The sequence below is a fragment of the Hydra vulgaris genome, chromosome 03 (genome assembly GCF_038396675.1).
Source record: "Hydra vulgaris chromosome 03, alternate assembly HydraT2T_AEP".
Classification (NCBI taxonomy): domain Eukaryota; kingdom Metazoa; phylum Cnidaria; class Hydrozoa; order Anthoathecata; family Hydridae; genus Hydra; species Hydra vulgaris.
In genome coordinates this window covers 43,237,737-43,262,093 of record NC_088922.1, presented here as the reverse complement: position 1 = coordinate 43,262,093, position 24,357 = coordinate 43,237,737, and the positions used below count along the sequence as shown (strand labels likewise).

Sequence of the window (24,357 nt, the reverse complement as noted above, 5' to 3'; positions counted from 1 at the left end):
ATTTGTATAATTTAAAAAGCTAGGGCAATGTTATCCCAAGAAAATTTAAGATGCCTTTTATTCTCGTTCATACAAACCTATTATACGTATTACAATATAGCATGAGCAAGTATTCTTGGATCCAACCTGTTGCATTTTATCAACATCACAAATATCCCGCAAGAATAGTCTTTAATAAAGATAAATTTACTCATGCTGAACCCTTGTTAAAACTTCATAAAGCACTAAACTTTTATAAAATTAACACCTTTCAAAATTTGTCTTTTATCCTAAAATACAAACTAGGGCTGTCATATTTTTTAAAAAAGTTTTTTAAATGCAATAGAAATAGGTATGACACTTAAGAAATGAAAAAATTTTACATAAATTTTACCATATATAATAATAAACGTTCTTGTTTCTCTATTTTATGTCGTGGCCCTTATCTTTACAACAAACTAATATCCAAAAATACTACAATTACAAAATTTGATTACCCGAGTTGTTTAATACTATTAAAAAAACTCGTTCTAAACATAAGCAATTTTTTATAAGCATCTTTTATTAAACCTAATTATAGATGTTCTAGACTGCATGCGTTGCAAGATTGTTTTAAAGGTCATAAATATGAAATGGAAAATCCATCAGTGGAGAAAAACTAATAAATGATAAATAAATACATTGTTTTTTAGAAACATAAAAAGGGAGAGAAGATTAAATGATATAAAAAACCGTTCTCAACATACTTTACCTGTTGTGTTAAATAAATACGTAGAAACAAATATTAAGAACTTTTCTTACTAAGATCTTTGCGATAATAACTTGCTTAAAAATTTTAAGATGCGATGGTTTCGAGTTGCGCCTCCAAATGAGTTTGTGTGGAAAGAAGTATTGTTAAAACTGCCTCTGCATTAATAAAATTCAATAATTTTCCGTGTATTCCATTGGCTTTTTAACAAAAGCAATTTTTTAATCCAGGTGTTTCCAGAAGTTCTAACGGTCTTATCACAGAGCATCGCAAAAGACCATTTAACTAGAAAGTTCACGCCTCCTTCCTAACCTCTGCGCCACAACTTCAGTGGTTAGAGCTCCTTCAAATATTTTACATTTATTCTTTGATGATCAAATATTGCTAAATTACCTAACACTACAGAATAACATAAGTATTCCCATACAATATTAAACTTCACTTTTTTCTCTCCTTAATATCACCCTAAAGAAGAGTTTTCACTAAAGATTAAACTTAAGCATTTATGAAAAAAATGGAATGGAATTTTGTTTTACAGTTATAATAAATTTTCAATTTTTTTTGCAATAGATAAATTGCCAATAAGACCTCATTGTATATAACCGGTAACAATGATATAAAGGTAAAATTTGTTTTTTAAATTTTCATTACATGAGAAACACCTAGCACCAGTGTCAGATTTAGAGAAGTGGAGGCCTCGAGGCAACAATGGAGTGAACTAATCTGAATTTGAATTTTTTATCAAAGTCTCTATTGTGGGGCCTCTGTTTTGTGAAGACCCTGAGGCTGTAGCCTTAGTAGCCCTCCCCTAAATCCGGCCGTGCCGAGCACAATGTTGTAAGCCAGTCGTTGGGTGTTATTTTCTTTTCTATTTATTACATTACTTTAACTTAAACTAAAATAAATAAAATAAAACGGAAAAAAAAATCAAAATTTTACATTGCTTTTAGAAGCTATCAATAAATAAACTTTACTAAAAGTTTATTTATTGATAGCTTGATTGAAGTAAGAGCAAATAACATTGATATTTAAATATTGATAATCAAGAAAAAATCAATCATCGGGTCTGTAAATTGTTTTATAAACGTGCTGTTTATTTAATGAAACTATTTTTTGTGGTTGCGTTGGACATCATAAAAATAATACTCAAAGGCCCGAAAAGTTTAATACAAAAATCTTTATATTACTTGCCAACTCTGAGCGCTTTAGTTCTTTTTCCATCACATAATGTCGACGACATGTTCTAAAGAGTTGTTATAAAATATAAACATCATGGTGCAGTATTTCCAAAAACCAGAAAATGCTCTTAAAAGAGCTCAAGGTAAGTATTAGTCATTGATTTTTTTTTTTAAGTAAAAACTTTTAAAAATTGCGAAATTTATAATCATAAATCGGTTAAACATAATTTGGTTAACCATAAATTGATTAAACATAAACAGCAACTTTTGATGTCGCCTTAAAATTATCAGTTGTGTTACTTTCCTTAAACTAAATAATAAGTTACTAGTAAGATCAATAAATAAATTTGACATAAAAAGTAAAACTAAATTACATGTCTAATAAACTTGTTGAAAAGCATTTATTTTTTTATATTAGTTATATAAATTTTGTATGTGAAAAGGAATAAATTTAAAAAAAGTCTAATATAGTAAAAAGTTTGTAAAATTAAATATAGTTCCTATTTTTACATTTAAATGAGATGGAAAATAATTCTAAAATCTTCCAGAATTAAAGAACTCTTAGAAGACAACTTCTAGAGAATGCTTAACAAATTAAATTCAATTAAAAGTCTTTAAATAGGTATGTGTGTAAAACTTTCAAATTGTTTAAATATTAGATTGTTATATATCATTGGAAAGAATTTCAAAAAAAATATTCTAAAGCTGAAAATTTTATTAAAATCGGATAATTCTACAAAAGTTGTGAGCGTTTTAGTGACGAAATTTGATTAAAAGGATTCCTTAACAAAACTGTGACCAATTTATTAATGGTTTTGTAACTTAAACCGCCTCAACATTTTCAATTCTTATCTAAATGCATATATCTTGGTATAAAAAGATAGGTGTAACATTAGGCTACAAGCTTCATTAGTTTTAAACACCTGTGCCTATTCAGGGGGCTAGAGGGGAACAAAAGAACCATCTTTGTCATCGAAAAATCCACATTTCTTCCATTAAAGATTGTTTTTTTAAATATAAAACTAGTAATTTTTTACAAACAAAGTTGTTATATTTTTATTCCAGTTTCCAAGCAAATATTAAATGTATATTTTATGAAATAGGGGGATATGGTGGCGGTGGTACACACCCTAGTATCAAAATCGCTTCATTCTTCTACGTATTTTTATCATTAATTAAAATTAATTAAAAAAAAGTTTAATAATAAAATTTGCAGTATAAAAAGTAGTAGGGTATGCTCCTTCCAAATCTTGAAACTTTAAATTTGATGGTGCCTTTAAATGCTCTAAATGCTAAAAAAAAAGTATGTATAATAAATAAGAAACTAACTTTCTGAGATTGTTGAGATGTGAACAGTTAAAAACGTTTAATATAAAAAACGATAATAACATAAAAAATTATATTTTTATTTATAACTTATTTCTTGGCTTTTAGTGAATGATTATAAGACAGTGAGTTTCAATAATAAAACCACCTAATAGCCATTATTAACAATAGACACCATCGAGAATGTAAGCCAAGTTATCTATCAACACAAAACATCACAACAACAACATCACAATGATAATGACACAAACAAACATATAATTACTTACGAGTGCGTCAACACTGCGCCAGAGGTCCAACAGAACACAAACAAACATATAATGACTTAAAAGTGCGTCAAAACTGCGCCAGAGGTCCAACAGAACACAAACAAACATACAATGACTTACTGATGCTCCAGCATTGAATAAAGTGCAACTAAATAAAATTATTAAAATGCAAAATATTTGTGCCATTGTTACTAATTCAGTAAAATAGTTGCAAAAACAATTTATTAGTTAATACTCAAAAACAAACCAGCTACAAATAATATATGGTATAACAGGTATAGATCACATCATATGTAGGTCACCAGTGATAGCATTTTCAGATAGTTGATACTTATTCATATTATAATTAACTGCATTGTCATCCTCATTCTCAGTTTGCTTCCAGTAAGCAACTATATACATAGCAATGTTCTTCTTTTTTATTCCAATGACTCTGCCTAAATATACCTCCTGGTTATTAGTGTCAATATCATACCACATGTGGCATTTATTTTGCCTGACAACATTACCAATAAAAATGTCTTCAACATCTGCAGCTTCGTCATTTTCCAGATCAAGGAATAGTTGTTTTATTTGGTCAGGCAAGCAATTTTTCAAAGTTTTTTTAACTTTTCTTCTTTCTTTGTTATCTTTTTGCTGAAATTTGATCTCCATGCGTTTAATTAGTTCCACCTTAATTTGCTCATGTTGTTTTGTGTAAGAAAAGCGTTTTTTCTGGCTGTGTAGATGTCCCATAATATCAACTTATTTAAAATATCAATAGGTTTATTGCGGAGGAAATCAGTTGTTTTGTTATTACATGCATGCAGCTTTGATGATATAAAACAAAATGTGGCATTTGGAGGTTTATGTTTTGCAGCACTAAACATACCCATGAGTTCTTCAGAATCAATATTGTGAAGCCATGCTGAAAGAATCTGGTCTTCAAGTAGATCAGTTGATGTCATGTTGAACTGTCGCTGGTACTGTCTGTCAGTGACACTAATGACAGCATTCAGACAACAACAAAATGCTTCTCTCATTTTATCAGTGTGGACAAAAGCCAACAATAGAATTAAAGACTGGATCTTTAAGATCATTTCCAAAAAAGTCTGACTTTTTTTGAATTAGAGAAAGTGGGTTCTCGATACTCTCAACAAGATGGTTGCAAACATTTTTTACCACTTGGATGCCAGACATGTAGTCAAGTCCCTGACCTAGCGCAACATAAAATTTAGTCATCCAGGGGCCGGTTAATAGTTTACCAATTAACCCTAAGGCACACAATTCAAGGATACCTATAAATAAATATGCTATTATATAAATAAACCAAATAAAATTTCTATTAATAATTTATTTATCAACTACATATAAAACCTAACCTGCTTCTGAGGTAAAGTCTTGATACAGACTATTTCTCAGACCACCCCATAATGTCACACCAGAAAACAGAAATTTCATTAGTATGGTGTAGTTTGTGGATTAAAATTCTACATGTGTGAAATAGGATGTGTAATCTATTTCCCCTGTAGTGTGGTAATAGTCCCCTTGGCAACTTGTGTCTGTCCAAGAAGATAACAAAACCCTTTGGGTCACCTTTAATTAAGAAAATTAAGTTATAATATAAAGAAGAAAAAAAGGTTAAATTATGACTTCTGTTACTTTGTTAGATATTTGTTACTTTTTGCCGTCCTTGTAGCATAGTTTGTTAGGCTGTATAACATTGTTTGCTGCAATACAATCCCTGCCAAACAGATTCCTTTTTAAAGTTTCTAATGCTTTAAGTGAAGACTTGCAAGCAGAGGTAATTGTATCCAATGGGTGAAGGTGACAATTTAGTTCGTTTAACGATTTCTGCCACAAAGTGTTTAACTTAGTTGTATGGTTTGCTGCCACTCTGTCACTCATTGTATTACTTATATTAGCAATAATGGTACTCTTTACTTCAATATATTGTTGCTCTTAAAAGTTACTATACAACTTGACAAGGTGATCTACAGACTGTGTGATATGACTCTGATAATCATTAGCTGTACCACCAGCAAGTTGGTCAACAGTTACAACCATGCAACTTGTTTTTGTTGTCAAGTGCACAACATTTACATGGTCACCCTCTTAAGTAGTAGCATCAAAGCACAATGTCAAATTTTTTGTTGCGACAGCTATTTCAGCATTCTGTAGATCTGAAATAACACCAAGCTCCTGCATCATCTGCTCCACAGTTGTATGATGCGAAATCTCAGTAAACTGATAGCCAGTAAATTCTTCAATTTTATGCAGCAGTGGAGGCACACTGTGTGTAGGAACATTACAAACACTTGATAAGCATGTTCTGTCTTCAACAATCGTAGTTGCCTTTTCATTCGAAGATTCTTATTTTGAAGACTTTTCAGCTGTATATTAAAAGTTGGTTCATTTAATTTATTCTAATTGTTTTGTCTTTGCAAGCAATTGTTTGATTTAGATGTTTAAGCCTATATGGCCTTGACTTGACTTTTTCTCTTAACTGAAATAATTTTTTTTATGCTTTGACATTTTAGATTTTCAATTCAGCAAATCATTTTTATGGTGCCATTATATGTGAATAATAGCTTAGGAAGAAAAATTTTTTACTTTATGCGGAATCACACTTTTTGGGGAGTTGAAATTTTTTTTGCAGTGATCAAATTACATATTGAATGTACTTGTTTCAAAGAGAGAAAAATTCCCAAGTTTGAACTTTCTTGGCTGTTCCAGCTCTTCCCAGGCAGATTTCACTAAAGGAAAAAAAAAAAAAATAAGTAAAGAGTAAGTCTAGAGAAAAAAAGAAATTAAAAATGAAAAAAAAAAAGATAGAAAATGACAATGCTATTGAATGTTTCTTTGAAGATTATTCAGATTTCAATGAGGAAAAGATTTTGGAAAAACCACTTAAAAACATAAATGGAAAAAAAAACTATATGTCAATTAATCATATTCAGGGATTATCTTTTTCCAGATATTTCTAGAATTTCTGATATTTTTCTTAACTTTTAGTTTTTCCGGATATCCAAAGCGTTTTCCATACATATAAGTTTAGGTATATATTTTTGTAATATATTTGTTTTTTAAGCTTTTTCACTCATCGCTCGTATAAAAAATAGGAAAAGTTTAAATAAAAATTGGTAACAATTCAGCTGAGAGAAAATTTAAGAGGGAAATAAGGGAAAATATATTCCAGATTTTTTCTGGATATTTAACCCAAACAATTTTCCAGATTTTTAAAATATGACCTGGATGATCTATGCATATTGCAGGCTTTTCAATAAGATATAATATTTCACCTGCAGCAACATCAGCTGTGGTTACTTGACGAAGAACCTTTTAAAGGTCTGTTTATTGATAAAAGAAAGGACTCAAATTTAGTTTTAGATCAGAACCCTCTAACAAATGAATTTTACATGAGGACTATTAAGGAAAAACATAACTGACCTATGGGCCTATTGGAAGATACCTTACTTATTACACACCTGCTAAAGCCATACCACCAGGCAAACCAGCCAAAGAAGCAGCATATGCTCTCTACAATTGGATGGTTTGAAAGGAAATCTATGAATCCTTGGAAGCTCTAGGAGGGGATTCTATAAACTTCATAACAGGTTCAGAAATCAAATCTGGAGGTTTGCTATCAACTGGATGGTTCAACAAATTTAAAAGATGGTGATTTAAAATAAGTGATTAAATGTTTACTGGTAGCATTCTTTGAAAGTTTCTTTTAATCGTTAAATGGCTAGCTCAAGTATGTCTTTTAAGTCTCAAAATAAGTTTTTGCTCAATACGGAAGCTTTATCTATCAAAGAGTTAATAGATTGGAAAAAATGAATAATATTAGAACCAGTGTTTACATGTCAAATACTTACATATGATCTTGATAAGTATCCGGTTACTTGTTTTGAAGCTCTGTTTATATGTAATCCTGTGAAAGAGCTGTAAAAGCGGTTACTGAAGCATTTGTTTCCATTTGTGGTTTTAAAAAGAGAGACAGTTATGTGAGAGCATGAATGAATGATAGAAAAACTTTACCTGAGCTTAATTCAAAAAATTTATGTAGCATTTTAAAATAAAATTGTAAACAAAAAAATAATTAAAGATAAATATATATCAAATAACTAGCTGGTTTTTTTTAAGAGTATATCATTTCCCCATTACTCTAGACAAGAATGTGTAGATAAGACAAGAATGTGTTCATCTATTTAGAAAACTGTAAAACTCAAATAAAAGCCACTGATAATCTTTTTTAATGATATTTTTATGTACAGGAATAACACTGAATTGCTTTTTTTATGATTTTAAGCTAAAAAAGTAAGCAAAGAAAACTGCCAAATTTTTTTTGTGCACTCAATGCTGAATTCCCAAACCGTTTTACTAATTTTTTGAAAACCCTGTTATTTTGATACTTTAGGCATTTTTTTGTAATCTTAATAATTTTTTTGGAAATTGGGAAAATATATTCGCAGTTAATCAAAATATTTCCAATTTTATTTAGATTTGTTGCAAACTTGTTAACAATTGTTGCATACAAAAAAATAGTAACTTGAAGTCATGCTTTTTTTATTTTATATATGAATAATTTTATTGAATTATATGCTATCCACCAGAGTTAGTAATGCAAAAAGTTTAAAAAAGTGTTTAAGCGAAACGAACTTGTATTTAAAAAAAGAATATTGCTATCCATAATAAGAATAAAATGAACTTGGTAAAGATATATATAAGGAATAGCCTTAATTATTCATTACACGTTTGTTACTTTATTTCACCAATATCCACATCCCTGATTTTATCCACTTCTCTCCGCTAATTTAGTCACCAAAAAATTTTAATTTTTCTGTAACTAAAATTTCTAGGATTTTCAAAAAGTTAAATTCATCTGTTACATTTATATATACAGCAGTTTTAAAAAGTTACATTTTTTCACTTTTTTTATTTTATTTCATAGCCTATTTATTTTATTTAAAAAATTGACTGTTAAACAAAAAAAACTACTTAGCACTGCATTAAGCTTGCTATAAAGAAAGCTACAATTTTAAGCAATTCAAAACTAACTATACAGAAAAATAAAAAAATATCTGTCCTTAGGCATATTGTTTATGCCTAAGGACAGATATTTTTTTATTTTTCTGTATAGTTAGTTGTGAATTGCTTAAAGTTGTAGCTTTCTTTATATTACAAAAATAAAGTTAAAAAATTAAATTTTATTTCTGTCATTTTACTAGAACATGTTTTAAAGATTTTGCTGAATGTTTCAAGTTGTATCATCTGATTGACAATAATTGTTTTAAAATATATATTCAACTTCTAATTTCCAAAGTTTTTTATTTTATTTGTAAAAGCATTATTCACCCTACAAAGTTAGAAAATTAACCTTATTTCATAAGGTTGCATTTATTAAAATTTCATGTCTACTAAATTTCTAAACATTATATAATTTTTATATTTAGAGTTCATTGATATTGGTAAGCCAGAAGCAGCTTTAGATGTTCTCTATGAAGTTATTAAAAGCAAAAAGCACAGAAATTGGCAAAAGATTCATGAACCTATCTTGCAAATGTATCTTAAACTATGTGTAAATTTAAAGCGATCAGTTAATGCTAAAGAAGGTTTATATCAATACAAGTTGATATGTCAGCAAATGAACATATTGTCTCTAGAAGAGACAATCACATTCTTCCTAAATATAGCTGAAAAGCATGCAGATGAAGCTAAAAATCAATCTATTGAACTTGTGACTGTTGAAGATCTTGATCAACTGCAAACACCTGAAGGGTAGCATTGTTTAACTGTCAAAAATATTTTTTGTTAAGCAAGTTTGTTTTATTTGAAAAAAATTGTTTTTTGTAGAATTTTGCTTTCATCTGTAAGTTCAGAAGATGCACAAGATAGATCAGATCGTGTTTTGTTAACACCTTGGGTAAAATTTTTGTGGGAAGCATATCGTAATGTGCTTGAACTATTGCGTAATAATAATCGTGTTGAAAAACTCTATCATGAAACAGCACAAAATGGTAAATGTTTTGTAAGGATAAATAGATAGTTATTAATAAAACTGTTATTTTTAGATATTTTTCATGGCTTTAGATTGTAGACAGTTTTTTTTATTGACATTTTTTATGATCCAAATTTTTGAAGTTTTTATATTTATAATTTTAGCATTTAAGTTTTGTTTGAAATATATGCGTCGTGCTGAATTCCGTAAGTTATGCTTGTTAATAAAGAATCATTTGGATCAAGTACTGAAGTATCAAGGACAACCAACTGCAATTAATCTAAACAGCCCAGAAAGCTTACAAATGCATCTAGAAACCAGGCTGGTGCAGTTGGAAAATGCTATTACAATGGAGTTATGGCAGGTAAATATTTTACAAGTTAATTCGATTTGTAATCATTTTTAAATGATAATGAAAACAGATTTTTGTTTATTTTTATGCTTTTTTTTGTGTGCAAACAATTGAGTAAAGAGTTGTAGAAAGAGCAGAGCAAATTAAAAAATACTTAACATAAAAACTCTATCAAGAATGAGAGTTTTGTTTATAAAAAATATAAAGAAATTATTTAAAATAGTGCTGTCAAAGAAAAAATAAAATTTTCTAGAATCTAAGTGTAAAATCAGAGATATAAATAATGAAAATTATGCTAAAATTTAATTTGCAACAACTATTAACCTATTAACTCAAAAAAATAAATTAAAAGTGAAGTGATTAAAAATCAAATAAATTTTTTTTCCTGAGTTGTAGTTTTTTAAACTTCAAAATGAAAAAAAAAAGTTATGGATATTGTAAAATTTGTATTTGAGCACCTATACACATGAAGTTGTGCCTAATAAAGCTTTTAGTAAAGATTTTTCCTAAAGATAATGACTGTTTTAAATATTTGCGTAGAAATTATCTTTATTTATCAGAAGCTCAACTGAAAAAAGGGATTTTCATTGAGCCTGTTATTTGTAAAATGATTTTTAGTCTCAGCTTTGAATTAATGAGTACAAAGGAAAAAAAGGATTGAGTATAATAAAAAAGGCTTATGACTTAGTCTAACTATAAACTTATGTAACCACTATGATCAGTTAAAAATTCTTTTAGCCTTGAGTTCTTACAATATTTAAATTATTAATAGTTTTAAAACAATATTTTAAGTTATTAAATCTAATATTTTACAATAATAAAATATAAATATAAATAGTAAAACAAAATGTTTTTAAACATAATTATAAAAATATAAATTATTTCAATAAACTATTAAATTTAACAAGTTATAATTTCAAACTGTAATTTGAAACTAAGCTTTTTTATTGAAATATGAAATTAGTCAACAAATGTTCAGCCCTCATAATTAGGTTGGCATTTGGCAATGCTGACCTAACTGCCAGTCTAAAAGTGTCTAAGGTGGAGATTTTTTTCCCAACCTCATTGTTATGGCAAAACCTTTGTGTTGAAAATTTTGTGTTGACCTGATGCCAACCAAAAATAGTTTAAGGTCTACAGTTTATTGCCAACCTTATTTTTATTTATGTCTAGGGCTGAATGTCTTAGTAAAATTATTTCTTATTAGGGATTGATCTTTCATAAGTTTTACTTAAAACAAATTGAAAATGTCTTTTTCCAGAAGAATTTTTTTCTGTGACTAAGATTCATGCTTTGTACAAATCTACACATTTGTGCATTTGTTATAAATTAAAAATGTAAAAAAAAAGTTTCTAGTAAAAGAAATTTTTTGGTGATCCTCATAAAACTTATGTTTATAAACCTGTTTATAAACATTAATAAGACAAAAAAAAAGTCAATCTGTCATTGTTAAGTCATTTTGAATTTTTTTTATAATGGAGTTGTGCAAATGTGCAAAGTTTTTAAAAAGTATTACAACCCAAAAAATGTTACCATGTTGCCTAACTGGCCCTCTTTTGTCAGCCATGGTAAAAACTTATCTAGAGCTTGTATAATAACTGTCAAGAAATCAGCAAATCTTTATAGCCTAAGGCTGAAAATTAAAAAAAAACAAAAACAGCTAAGTGATAAGTATTTTTTATAATATTGGTTTCAATATTTACACATGTAACTTTTGCATGTCTACTTCCTTAGTTGTTACATTATTTATTCCTTTGTTTATATTCTATGAATTTGTCATTATTTTAAAGGTTTTGTTCAAGTAGGATATTCCCTTGTTTGTTTTTTTATTTTCATTTTCATATCTATATGAAATATGAGCGACTATTCAGTATTTTGTTTTTATAAAATGTTTTATTTTTAAATTTTGTTATGCAATGGTATTAGGAAAATAAAATTAGTAGGCATTTCTATCTTACTGTAAAATTAGAGCAAAAGAATGTTAAAACCCTTCAATAGCTTTAAACCTCTAACTTAAATTACCACTTCACACTTTATCCATTATTGCATGTTTAGATGATATTACAGTATTATTTTGTTAATTTAAGGCACAACTAAAAAGAAAATCTAAATTTTGCACAAGACATAAATAAGAACTATGGGTCTCACTAACCAGCACCACCTGTTCCTAAACATTAAATTAGGGAGTCAGTAGTGTGGCAGAAGACTACTGCCACTCAAATTATTTTTCTAGAATAGCCCCTAATACATGCTTATAGTTTCAGAAAAATTTGTTTATATTAAAAATGAGGGTTTATTGTTTATAAGTTTCATCACCCTGGATTAATATAGAAAATGTGTGTTGAGTTCTTGAAGATGTTTTTTTATCTTATAATTTATTTTTTATCTTTTATTTTAATGTTTAGTGATATTAGTTGTTTTTTGGGATTTGATTATAGTTTTGTAATTTTTCTTATTTTTTTAGGAAGCATTTCGTGCAATAGAGGGCATTCATTATTTGATGTTGATGTCTAAGAAACCGCCTAAGCCTCATATGATGGCTAATTATTACCAGAAAGTCGCTCTTGTGTTTTTAAAAGCTGATAACTATCTCTTTCATTCAGCTTCTCTCTTCCGTTTATTTACCTTAGTGAAAGAGCAAAAAAAAACTGTGACACCTGAAGAACTTGAAAAGTATGTCATTGATTTTATCTTATTGATGAGTTTTATGATTAAAAACTTGAGTACATAATTTGAAAGGTTTTGTTCACTTAACAAAAGATTCAAATAAATTAGATTAAGAGTATTATATATACTATTATATATATACAGTCAAGGATATATACATAAATACAACATTTATATATAAGTATAACATTTCTACATATATACATAAATACAACATTAAGCAGGTTAATCTTTATTAGGGTAATAAAATCATACAGCTAATTCCCGGTAAGTCAAACACCAGTCGAACTTGAACTTTTGTTATCTAGAAGTATTTGATTTGGTTCCTTAAAATTATCTAACTGATTACTTTTAAAATTCTCCAGTTAGATCGAACTTTGGATAATTCAAACTTTGTTAAGTTGAACCATTTTTTCATCTTTCAGCAAATTTCTTCAGGTAACTCAAAATTTTTGTATGGGAAATTAAGAAATCAAAAAAACCTGATTTAAATTTCTTAAGAAGTCATTCCATATAAAACATAAATAACAGTCTTCAAATAGCTTCTATAGCTTTTTGTTGTATTTAGATCTGAATAGAATTGATCACTATCAGAGATAAATAATGCTATTGTAAAACTGTTACAAAAAGTCATAATAAAATACTGTTTTAAATAAATCATAATAAAATAACATTAATAAATAAAGTAATTATCAAAAGATAGCTAGCTTTTAGACACAATTTTATTACCAAATATTAAGGAAGTCATTGTTTTGTTAAACCTTTTTCAATGTTACCTCTTGAGTGTACAGCGTGAATATAATACATAACTACTTTCACTGAAAGAAACAAAAAGGCCACTACAGTCGAGGACGCTACTTTAGTTGTGGTTACAGCCCTCTCTTAACTCTTTAACTCCGAAACACGAACCTTGATGAAAAAGTCTGCTGTGCAGAGAAACAAGTTTTATATATATATACATTTATATATCTATATATATCTATATATATCTATATATATTCTAATTTGTTCTTATCATAATCACAATATTATTGTTTTAAGACTTAAATATAAGGTATAATTGTAACAAGACTACTTTTAGGATTGGAAGCCAAGTTCTCCTAGCAACCCTTTCTATACCAATTCCGCCTGGTAAAAGTAGCATGGAAGAATACTTAAGTTATGATACTCAAGCTTATGAGAAAGATCGTAGACTAGCAACTTTGTTAAGCTTATTATCAGTTCCTACAAGAAAAAGTCTTATAGAAGATGTTGTATGTGATCACTAAAATTTTGTTTTGTATTTAAGAGTGAGAATTAATAGTTAGTAATGTTTCATATTCAAAAGTTGTTATATTTAATTATATAAAATAAAACAATGACTTTTAGGAAGCAACAATTTTTCCACATGTGTCTGCACCACTTAAAGAGTTATTTGTAACATTGGAGTTGAAGTTTGAACCTCTTAAAATTTGTAAAAAAGTTAATGAAACTCTACAGATAATAAACAAGGACGAAAATCTTCTTCAATACTCTGAGTCTATTAAAGAAATTGCAATTACTAGACTTTTAAGCCAGGTAAGTTATTTGTATTACAAGTTTCATATTGTGATATAGTTGATAATATTGTATACATTAAATATTGTGTTTAAAAGTTTTAGCCTTTGTTTAAATAAAGTACATAAGTATTATGTGTTTTATGTATAGTTTGTGTAACACAGGGCTCGAAATAACTGTCGGACATCAGACATTGTGCAGCACTTGTCCGGTAAAAAATAAATTGGTTACTTTATTTAATAAAGTAATAAGTTTACATACTTTACAAAGCATATAATAAAAAGTTTTTTTTAAAAAATTTTAAAAAACTTTATAAATACTTTTTATATTACATTTTAAAAAACATAATATAAAAGAACTTCTTTTTTGAATTTTAGTTTTATAAGTTTAGTTTTTTTTTATTTTCTCTTTCTTTAAGATTTTTTTTTTAGATAAGTTAACTTTTAGTGTTTTTTTTTTTGAGCACATTTTTGAAATGTTTAAGTTGTCAAAAAAAATTATTATTTGTTGGACATGTTTGTCAAACTTAAGTTTTTTTTCTAACAAATGGTCCGGAACAAAAATATTTTTTATTTTGAATCCTGGTGAAACATATTAATTACATCTAAAGTAACAAGTTTTATACCTATTACTGTCAACATAAGTGTTTATAAATACAGTGAACTTTGCAAAAGATTGTGATCTAATAGTTTGCTTTGAAGCATTTTGTGTTTGTAATAATAAACTGTTTAGCCTGTTTAAGACAACAAAAATATGTTACAATGTGTGTTTATAACAACTACTTAGTACTTGCTATTAGGTTTAATTTTATCTACAGATTTCACAAGTTTATGAGAAAATATCATTCAAGCAGCTGTTAAAAATGGTGCCATTTGCAGACCGTCATCAGCTTGAGCATAGGATAGTAAATTGTGTTAAAGAAAATGACATGCAGATCTACATTAATCATCAAAAAGATTCTATTTCGTTTGGTTCTGCATTAATGGTTGCTTTAAGAGAAGAAGTGCCTAATGGTCCTCACATTCAGGTAACAAAAAAATATAGATAATAATGTATATTTGGAATATGATTAAGTGTACTCAAATTACTTTAAAATATATATTTAGAAAATGTGTAAAAATAACCAATGTTTCTTTTAGGGAATGCCTTCTGAAATATTAAGAAGTCAATTATTTGTACTTTCAGAAGGTTTAAAAAAATCTATATGTCTTGTTAACCCTGAAGCTATTCAAAAAGAACATGATCTTCAGCGTGAACAACTTGTTGCACAATACTTAAGACAAGAACGAAAAGAACATGTTCAACTGCTTTATAGAAAAGCAATTATTGAGCAACGTAAAGAAAGAATTGAAAATGAAAGAAATGCTCAGGTAAGATTTATTCATTCCATTTTACTAGACTAGTTTTGAGAAATAAATAATAAGAAAATAAATCTTTTTCAAATACCTAATTTTGATTTCATAAGTAATATTTGTTATAGTTATATCATTTGAAAGATTTAAATACGGTTTAAGATTAAATTTTAAGGAATTCCCAAGTGCCGAGATAAGTTGTGTCATATCATCATATCATAGATAAACATTAGAAAATAAGTTAAAAGTTTTTCAAAACAAATTATTGAATGAGATATTAACAAAAGCATTTGTTGTTTTCCCATTATACTTCCAGTTGAGAGCCTAACTTTACGCTCTCGAATCTGCATGGTTAAAAAAACATCTAGTTTCAATAATAAACATTTTTGCTCACCGCAAAAATTAAAAATGATCTTATATTTTTAATTATAATTAAATATAATTTATATTTCTAATTCAAGAAACCACTTTTAAAATGATTAATATATATTTTTCAAATATATGTAAAATTGATATCTTATATTTTCTTATGAATCTTATATTTTCGTTTAACTGCCAAAGGGGAAACCTTGATTTAAGTTTTATGAAAGAAACTTTTTTTATTGACGTCGAAGCGCATTAATCAGACCAGATTTGAAAAATAAAAATAGTCAAAGAGCCGGAACTTTCCTTTGCAAGAAACAAAATGGTGTTAAAAATTAGGAAGTTTTTTTATTAATATCTCATTCAATAATTTGTTTTGGAAAGTTTAATTAACTTGGAACTTATTTTCTAATATTTATCTATGAAAAACACAGTTTGTCGGGGCACTTGGGGATCCCTTTAGTTACAATGCGATCCATTAAAATTCTAAAGTAACACATTGTTACTCAAAATTAAAAACCTTAAAATTTTAAAGTGCTAACTTTTGCGAAAGAGTTACATTTACATACATTGAGCTTTTCCATTGTGAAACAAAATCTCGCAATAAGGCCTGTGACTTGAATCTGCAATAGTAGATTATACTAAAAAACAGATACCAGTGAATTTTGAAAACATTGTTTTTTTCTTAACACTGTATTGGGATACCTTTTTATTTATTTTATTTTTTTATAATTCATCTACCCAAGGCCGAGAAGGCCACTACAGATGAGGAGGCTACTTAATAGTGGTTATAACCCTCTCTCAACTCTATAACTCCGAAACACGAACCTTGACAAACATGGCCGCTGCGCGGAGAAACAAGTTGAGCGCGGTACTACCAGGGACGTGGTGGGGATCTAACTCGGAACCTCTCGCTTATGAAGCGAGCGCTTTACCACTACACCACTACCGCATATTTACATTCCCATAGTGTATTACCCACCCACACTTACTTTTCTGTGAATCTTTTCACTAATCATAAGTTGCACTTACCAAATAATACTGAATGAGTGCTAATATTAGAATTTTCAATTTTACTTGATGAAGAGCAGTAAAAAGCAGAAGCAAAATTTAATAGTTGGATACTTTGCTATCGTGCATAGCTATCACTATTCACAGCGCTCCAGGTTTTTAAGTTATTCAAACGTTTCAAATTGTTTTAATATAACATAATATGTGTATTTGTTTTGTTAATGAAAAATAAAAATTGATGTTGTTAAAAAATAAAAAATAGTTAATAATAAAATTAAAAAAGTGCTGTTTAATTAATGGTTAATTTTATTGTTGTGCAATATTTTATTACTAAAATACCATTAATAAGAAGTGTTTAATTAAAAATAAATTAATGATAATAAAAAGTAAAATTGAGGATTAAAAATTGTGGAGCAAAAAAGTTAAAAGCCATAAAAGAAAAGAAACTTTTTATAAAAAGAATAGTTTTCTTTTTACTTTTTATATAATTTTTTTAAAGGAGGAATATATCTTTTTCTAGGAGTAATAAATCAATAGAAAACAAATCAAATATCTAATCAGCATTTTTATTTAACAAATGCATTAATTAAAAGCATCAATTAAACTTCTTTTTAGCCAAAATTTATGCAATTTTTATACATTGGTTTTAAGTGATAATAAAGAAAAACTTAATTAAATTCAAGTTTTAAAATGTTTAGACAATAGATCGGATTCATGTTTATGATAATTTTTTTTAGACAATAGACTTTCTTATATTGGATTCATGTTTATGATAAATTTATAATTTTATACCGAATAGTATTATAATAAACGTTTCAAAGTATTATATATCGACTGCTAAATCTGCAAAAGCGATTTTCCAGTAAACTTAACTGTGTAGGAGCAGAATAAATGTATTTCATATGCTCATATATACACTTAGATGAATTTTTACTATCATTTTTTAACATTTATTCATTTAAAATTGTTACTAAAAACAAAATGACACATTGTACAATGATATCATAGAAGTAAGAAAACCTGTTATTGAAGTACTGAAAGTGGAGTTATCTTGTTTGCAGATTATGGCGTCTATATTATATTTCTTGCGTAAAAATGTATTTCATTTATAACAGCATTTGTATAACTTTCATTTAACAGGAAAAATATGAGCGTGAACAGGCCAATTTACAAAAGGAATTATTACGCCAAGCAGAAGAGCAGAGACTTGAAATAGAGCGTGAAAAGAGAGAAAGAGAAAGACGCGCACAAGAAATGAAAGAGATTCAAAAGCAACAAGTATGGGATCGTGTTGAATCTTTACGAGGAACAGAAGTTGGAAAGAGAGCTTTTAAAAATCTGTCAGCTCAGGTAAGCCTATTAACTGTAGATATCTCTTGAATTTCCATAATTTTAGACAGTATAAAGAATAAAGCATCATATATTAGTTTTAAAGTTTTATATTATTAGTTTATATATTAGTTTTATAGCACCATGTACCAAGCTTTTTAATAAATGAAAATATTTTGGACTAAATAATATTAGTATATGTTATTTTTATAAGGAAATTGATGAAATGGATCCTGCTGATATCCTTCAGCGTCAGTACGATCAAGTTAATCGTGAGAAACGTGAGCAACAAAGTAAACTTCGGACACAAGAAAAGCGCATTGATCACCTTGTAAGAGCTATGCGTCTTGAAGAAATACCCATTTTGGAAAAACATATCGCTGAGCAAAAAATTAAAGATAGAAAGGAATGGGAAAAAGATGAGGAGGAAAGAGTGAGTTACTGTTATAGATAATTTTTTGGAATTATTTCTTTCCTGTAAAATAAATTTAAGATTGTATTAAAATTTTGTATTACGGAAGTATTACGTTTTAGATATTAGTATGATATTCCTAAAATGCCTACATTACTTTTACAGGAGGTCTTACAGTCTTTTTATAGTATATCCTTGAATACATTAGTGTTTTTATTTTTTGTCTTTGCATGTGTTAATTTTTTTTTTACGATCTTGCATACATTAGTCTTTGGCATTGTTAGTCTTATAGTCCAATTTATTATACTATTTATTATTTAATATTCTATTGTTCTTGTCTAAGACATTTTTTTTATTATAACATTATTTTAATAATAATAAACCTTATTGATCTTAAGCAGGTAAATGGTAAAAAATAGATGTAAAAGTGCTACTACTATTGTGAAAAGTATTTTATAGTTTTCATTGGAAGCAAGAAGCAAAATTGGTGCATTATCTTGAGTGTTGGTTAGAAATCTGACATTTTTACTTATATTTCTTTTGTAAAAAAAATTTCTTTTAAAAGCTAAATATATCTATGACTTTCTAAATGACAAAAATATGATGTATAAATTTTAAAAAAAGTCCAGCACTGATAAAGCTAGAAATATACTAACTTATATTAGCATACACCTAGTTTTTGTATCTACTTCTTAAGCTGCTCATATTTTTCTTGCACTAACTGTTTGCTTGGTAAGAGTAGAGAAATCTCTAGACAAGAATAAACAAACACCTTACAAGAAACAAAAAATGTAATATCAAAGTTTTAATTTATCTAATTTTAAAACACTAACCAATTAAGATAGTTATATATAGATTTAGGATGCTGCTCCTTATCGAAATAGATATAGATTTAGGATGCTGCTCCTTATCGAAAACAAATTAAATGTTGCTAATAAATGTTTATTTGTCTGTTAAATATATATGTAAATAGACACACACTAATAACTTGATATTTAATATTGATGACATTGATAGTTATGATAATGCTTATTGTAATAATAAAAAGTTTAACTTTTTTTCAGCTTCAAAATGCTGCAAAAGAACACCAGTTAGCACTTCAAACAAAAAGCAGGTTAGAAAGAATGTCAGCTGACAAACAAGCCTTTTTAGATACAATATTTGGACATAGACACAAGCAGCACGAGGTTTTTCAATTTTATATTCTAATACTTTTATTTAAACACTTTAATTTATTATCCACAGGATCGCTTAGTTTTTTTTATATTTTGTCAAAAAATTTTCATATTTTAAATATGTTCATAACTTTTTTTATAGGTACGTTTAAGAGAGTTTGAAATGAATCTTAAACAAGTTCGCAATGAAAGGTTAGAAGCAAATAAGAAACAGCGAATGGCCCAGCGTAGGCAAGAATTTATACTTGCTCGTAGAGAAGAAAAGCGCAAAGAAAAGGCAGAACAATTACGCAGAGGTTAATAGTAATAAACGATTAGTAATAAGTTAACTAAATAATAATTTCTTCTTTCTTTGCTGATGTTATAAAAACAAAGTATTGATTTGCTTTTTGCTTTGTGCAAATATATTTTTTATAGAAAAACAAACATATGTTCTATTGAATTATTGTAGGAACAATTCAAAGGTTAATAAATTAAAACAACAATTTGGAAATAAAGTTTAATTTTAATTCTTTCAATAAAAAAGTTTTAAAACATTTTAATAAAAGTTGTTTGATTTAAATAATTTTTAATTAAAATTCAATTCCCTTCTTTTTTATTTTTGGTATTTTCCATTGCCCATATTCTGCAGTTTTGGTTATTTTTATTATTGCCCATATTCTGCATTTTATTGACAAAAATATTTAATCAAAAATATTCTGGTGCATTTGTGCAACTTGTGCATACAAAATCAGGAATTAATCTGATTTTTTCTAAAAGTTTTTGCAAAGTTTAGCTGCTGTTGTAATCTTATGGTATTAAATCTTGAACAACCTATAATTAGAAATTTGTAAAATTGCAGCTAAAATTTGATAATTTCTGCAACTGTATTTGTTTATTCTAAATTAAGTCTTGAATTATCAATTTTATTTTATTAAATTTCTATTAGTTTACTGTTAAATCTGATGATTCTTAGAATAAAAAATCTGTGATTAGCGCATAAAATAATTTTAATAAACATAATTTTCAAAATAAAGATAATATGTTCAATAGAAATTTGTGTTCAATACAAATTTGTGAAAATTATAAGTTGCTCTATAAGTTTTTAAGCTACAAATTGAATAGAAATATATTTATATAGATTATTTATTCCTTTATTAGTTTCAATATTGAACTTCTTCTATTAGCTTATTCTGATTTTTCCAATTAACGGACAAATTGACTTGACTAGGTCTTTTACAAGATTCTTCCTAGCCGGCTCAAACACGTCTTTAAGACGTATTTTTTCGCATCTGAAATGTTAACACCTTTTAGAGGTCAAAATTCAGATAAATATAAGACATCTTATAGTAGTCTTCTTTTAGATGGCTTAAGGCAGCTATTATTTGTTGTCTCAAAGATAAAAACAATTAGATGTCTTATAATTATTTGAATTTAGACGTCTAAAAGGTGTTAACATTTTAGATTCTGAAAACACGTGTTTGTGCCGGCTGGGTTGTAGACTTTCTTTACACAAGAATTTATCTTGATACAAAGGTTTTCAGATTTTTTGCATGCCAATTTTTACATAGACCATTCTATTTAGAATAATTAAAAAATCCTCTATTGGATGGTATTCAGGTATGCTTGGCAGGTTATCAACTTTAAGCATAGTTTATGGAATTCTTTTTAAAGAATGACATCACTGTTTGGGGACAAAGTACAATTTTGACACTTTTTTTTATCAGAAATGCACAACCAGCAGGGTTGGGGTCAAATGCATATATATATTTAGTAAAAATGAGCTTATTTGGTATATTTGTATTCATATTGTATTTGATAAAAAAAATTTCTTAATTATTTGTGTTTGTATATGATTGAAATATATTTGCAGTTCCATAAACTAGGTTAGTAATATAAACTAGGTTAACCAGTATTTTTTTTGGAAAATACTAAGAGATTCATTGTTGTGTTTTTTCATTTTTAACACTAAAATAAATTAAAATTTTGTTTTTAAGGGACATTTGTTAGAGGACTTGTTTTCATTCTTCTGTAGTAGACCATTTTATCATTCTTGCAAAAATCTTTGTATTTTTTCCTAACCTAAATTACAAATATTAGTATTTGGTTATCTAGAATTAACAAATTTGTATTTGATCCATTGTATTTGACCTCAACCCTGACAACCTGACAAGCATTTTTTGGTATATTTTGCAGTTTTTTTATATTTTACCTGTGCAGTAGTTTGTTCCATGTTGCTTGAGTAAAAAGTAATACCATAGATTGTTCTGCCAAAGTAAAATAAGATTCATCATCAATAGTGCATGATTTTCTTATAAATTCTGATACAAGCAATTACATCTTTGGCATATACTTCCTTTTAAGTAATAATTCAGTGCTGTGCTAAGTTCAAATTCTTGAACAGCCTGTGTTTGAGAAAATCCATTATGGTGATCAAATATGATTTTGAGGCGCTTGATTTTTTTTCATTCATTTTTCTAACAACACTACCCGTTTCTTTACCTCTTTTTTATAATCAGAGCCATTTTCAGCACATTGTATTATGTTGGAGATGGTTTATCTTGAAGTATTTTCTATTATAAAGTGATCCAAGGTGATCTTTTTTCCTCAAGACCAATTCCCTAAATAAAATTCGTAAATTCATTCTCTGTTACTTTCTTTTTTTGATGTCATTTTCTTAGAAATGTGTAACTATTTTACAAAGTTTAGTATATATAAAGGAAGAATATTAAATTTGTAAAAAAATGGATATTATCTAAAAATAAAAAAACTTGTGAGTGAACCTTTTTTAAGCTTCAAACTTTTCACAAATTTGTTCCACAGTTAATCATTTTAATTTCAAACCTCTGCACTAATTTTAAAATGCTGACATTCAAAAAGCTGGCTACAAATTTTAATTTCAACCCTGAGGTTTGTGTTTGTTAACACTCTTTTTTACTCTTCTTTGTCACAAAAAACGAGTTTTAGCCTAGATTTTACTAAACTCATTTTACTAAAGTCATGGCTTAAAATGAAATTTTTCAGTGTCCTATGGAGTAGCTGACTGCAGAGAATAGTTCAACTGTTCAAAATACAGGCATGTAAAAAAAACATGCTGAATTAAGTCTGCACATCCTCAAATAAATAGATAAGATTTTCACAAGTTTTTTTCAATCAATCAGGTTTAATGTTGGCAAATTATTCACATTGTCAGTTTTGTTGATTATGACCTTGTTTAATTCATTCTTTGTCCAATTAACCATGTGCAAAATTGTGAGTATGATATTTTAATTATTTAGAAAAAGAAGCTGAAGAAATTCGAAAACAAAAAGAAGCTGAAGAGAAGCGAGTCTTACAAGAAGCAAGACTAAAAGCGCTTGAAGAATCTGCTCGTAAACAAAAAGAAAAAGAACGTGAAATTGAAGAAAAGTTAGAAAAGGAGCGAAATTTATTAAAAGAAGAGCCAAAGAAAGGTAAAATCTTATTCAGTACAATCTCTTTAATTCAAATTTTATCGGGAAAAATAAAAGTTTAAATTAGCAAGACTTTCGAATCATAGAAAGTTGACGTTTTTTCGAATATTCTCATCAAAGTAACAAATAGAAATAAAACAAGCAAATAATGATTCTTAGACCTAAATGCAATATATATTATGTGCTTTAAACTTTTACATTTTCCAAAAAAAAGTCACTAATTGTTCGTTGTTTTTTATGAGCTGTAAGTTCATGTTGACACGATTTATGTCCTTAAAATCCTTTGTCAAATCATCTCTAAAATTAGAATAAAGACTATTTTTTGAGTACAGTGATAGCATGCATTTCTTTGTTCAAGCTTGGTTTTGTAACATTTTCAGAAACACCAACGAACTCATCATCAGATTCCCGTTCAGTTTCAATAGCATCATGTCCAGAAACTTCTGCAATGATGTCATCTAATGATTTGTTGGCAATGTAAACATCGAAATCTATGTTTACTAACTTGTCAGCCGTGAGGTTAAAATCTGAATCAAATTTTGCTTTTAACAATTGGAGATCATCTTTTAAATTTTCTATTACAGCCTCCTCCACATCTAAGCCACAGAAAGGATAGTTATTATCATTTATATGCTTTTCTACTGCTTCTAATAATATTCCTGAACAATTTACAAAGGTCTGGTCTGAACTGGAATTCCATGCTTTTGTTAGCATAAACAGCAATTAAGATAGAAAACTTTTCCAAGACACCAATCTGCTTTTTCACTAAAATTGAGCGATATTTTGCTTTAAGAGATTGGTTAATTCCTTGATCCACGGGTTGGGTGGTTGAGGTTGTATTCAGTGGAAGAAAGATAAGTTCCACCTAATCATGTTTCTGCATGTTCTGATAGGCAGAACATGCAGAAACATGATTAGGTGGAACTTGTTGGAAGTTGGATGTGGGTAGAATTATTTGAGGAGATAACTCCTCAAATAATTCTACCCACATCCAACTTTATAGATGGGCTCGATAGCAACAAGGGTATTTTTGACATCTTTGAAACATCTAGCAGGGCTCGAATTAAGGCAAAAAATCTAACCGCAAAAAAAAAAAATTTACCCCGTTAAAAATATTTTACCCCATGTTACCCAATGAGCATGTTATGACGTAATGACCAAGTAAAGTATTTAATACTATTATGATATTACTTTTAGTAATTGTTTTTACTTAACAAGCTCAAAAAAGTGAAAGTGAAAACAAAAATAT

The 24,357-nt window shown here is 27.8% G+C and overlaps 1 protein-coding gene across 1 annotated transcript in view; it reads left to right on the top strand.

Moving 5' to 3' along the window:
- The first annotated feature begins 1,809 nt into the window (after positions 1–1,809).
- LOC100200426 (eukaryotic translation initiation factor 3 subunit A) overlaps positions 1,810–24,357 on the top strand; it is a 44,831-nt gene continuing 22,283 nt past the window's right edge. Inside the window, exons 1-14 of the mRNA XM_065793304.1 lie at positions 1,810–2,048; positions 8,936–9,260; positions 9,336–9,499; positions 9,645–9,844; positions 12,297–12,505; positions 13,581–13,752; positions 13,868–14,056; positions 14,853–15,062; positions 15,175–15,405; positions 17,902–18,111; positions 18,305–18,523; positions 19,567–19,689; positions 19,820–19,973; positions 22,935–23,108. Coding sequence (XP_065649376.1) covers positions 2,000–2,048; positions 8,936–9,260; positions 9,336–9,499; positions 9,645–9,844; positions 12,297–12,505; positions 13,581–13,752; positions 13,868–14,056; positions 14,853–15,062; positions 15,175–15,405; positions 17,902–18,111; positions 18,305–18,523; positions 19,567–19,689; positions 19,820–19,973; positions 22,935–23,108 — 2,629 coding nt within the window. The 5' untranslated portion in view covers positions 1,810–1,999. The remainder of the gene's footprint in view (positions 2,049–8,935; positions 9,261–9,335; positions 9,500–9,644; positions 9,845–12,296; positions 12,506–13,580; positions 13,753–13,867; positions 14,057–14,852; positions 15,063–15,174; positions 15,406–17,901; positions 18,112–18,304; positions 18,524–19,566; positions 19,690–19,819; positions 19,974–22,934; positions 23,109–24,357) is intronic.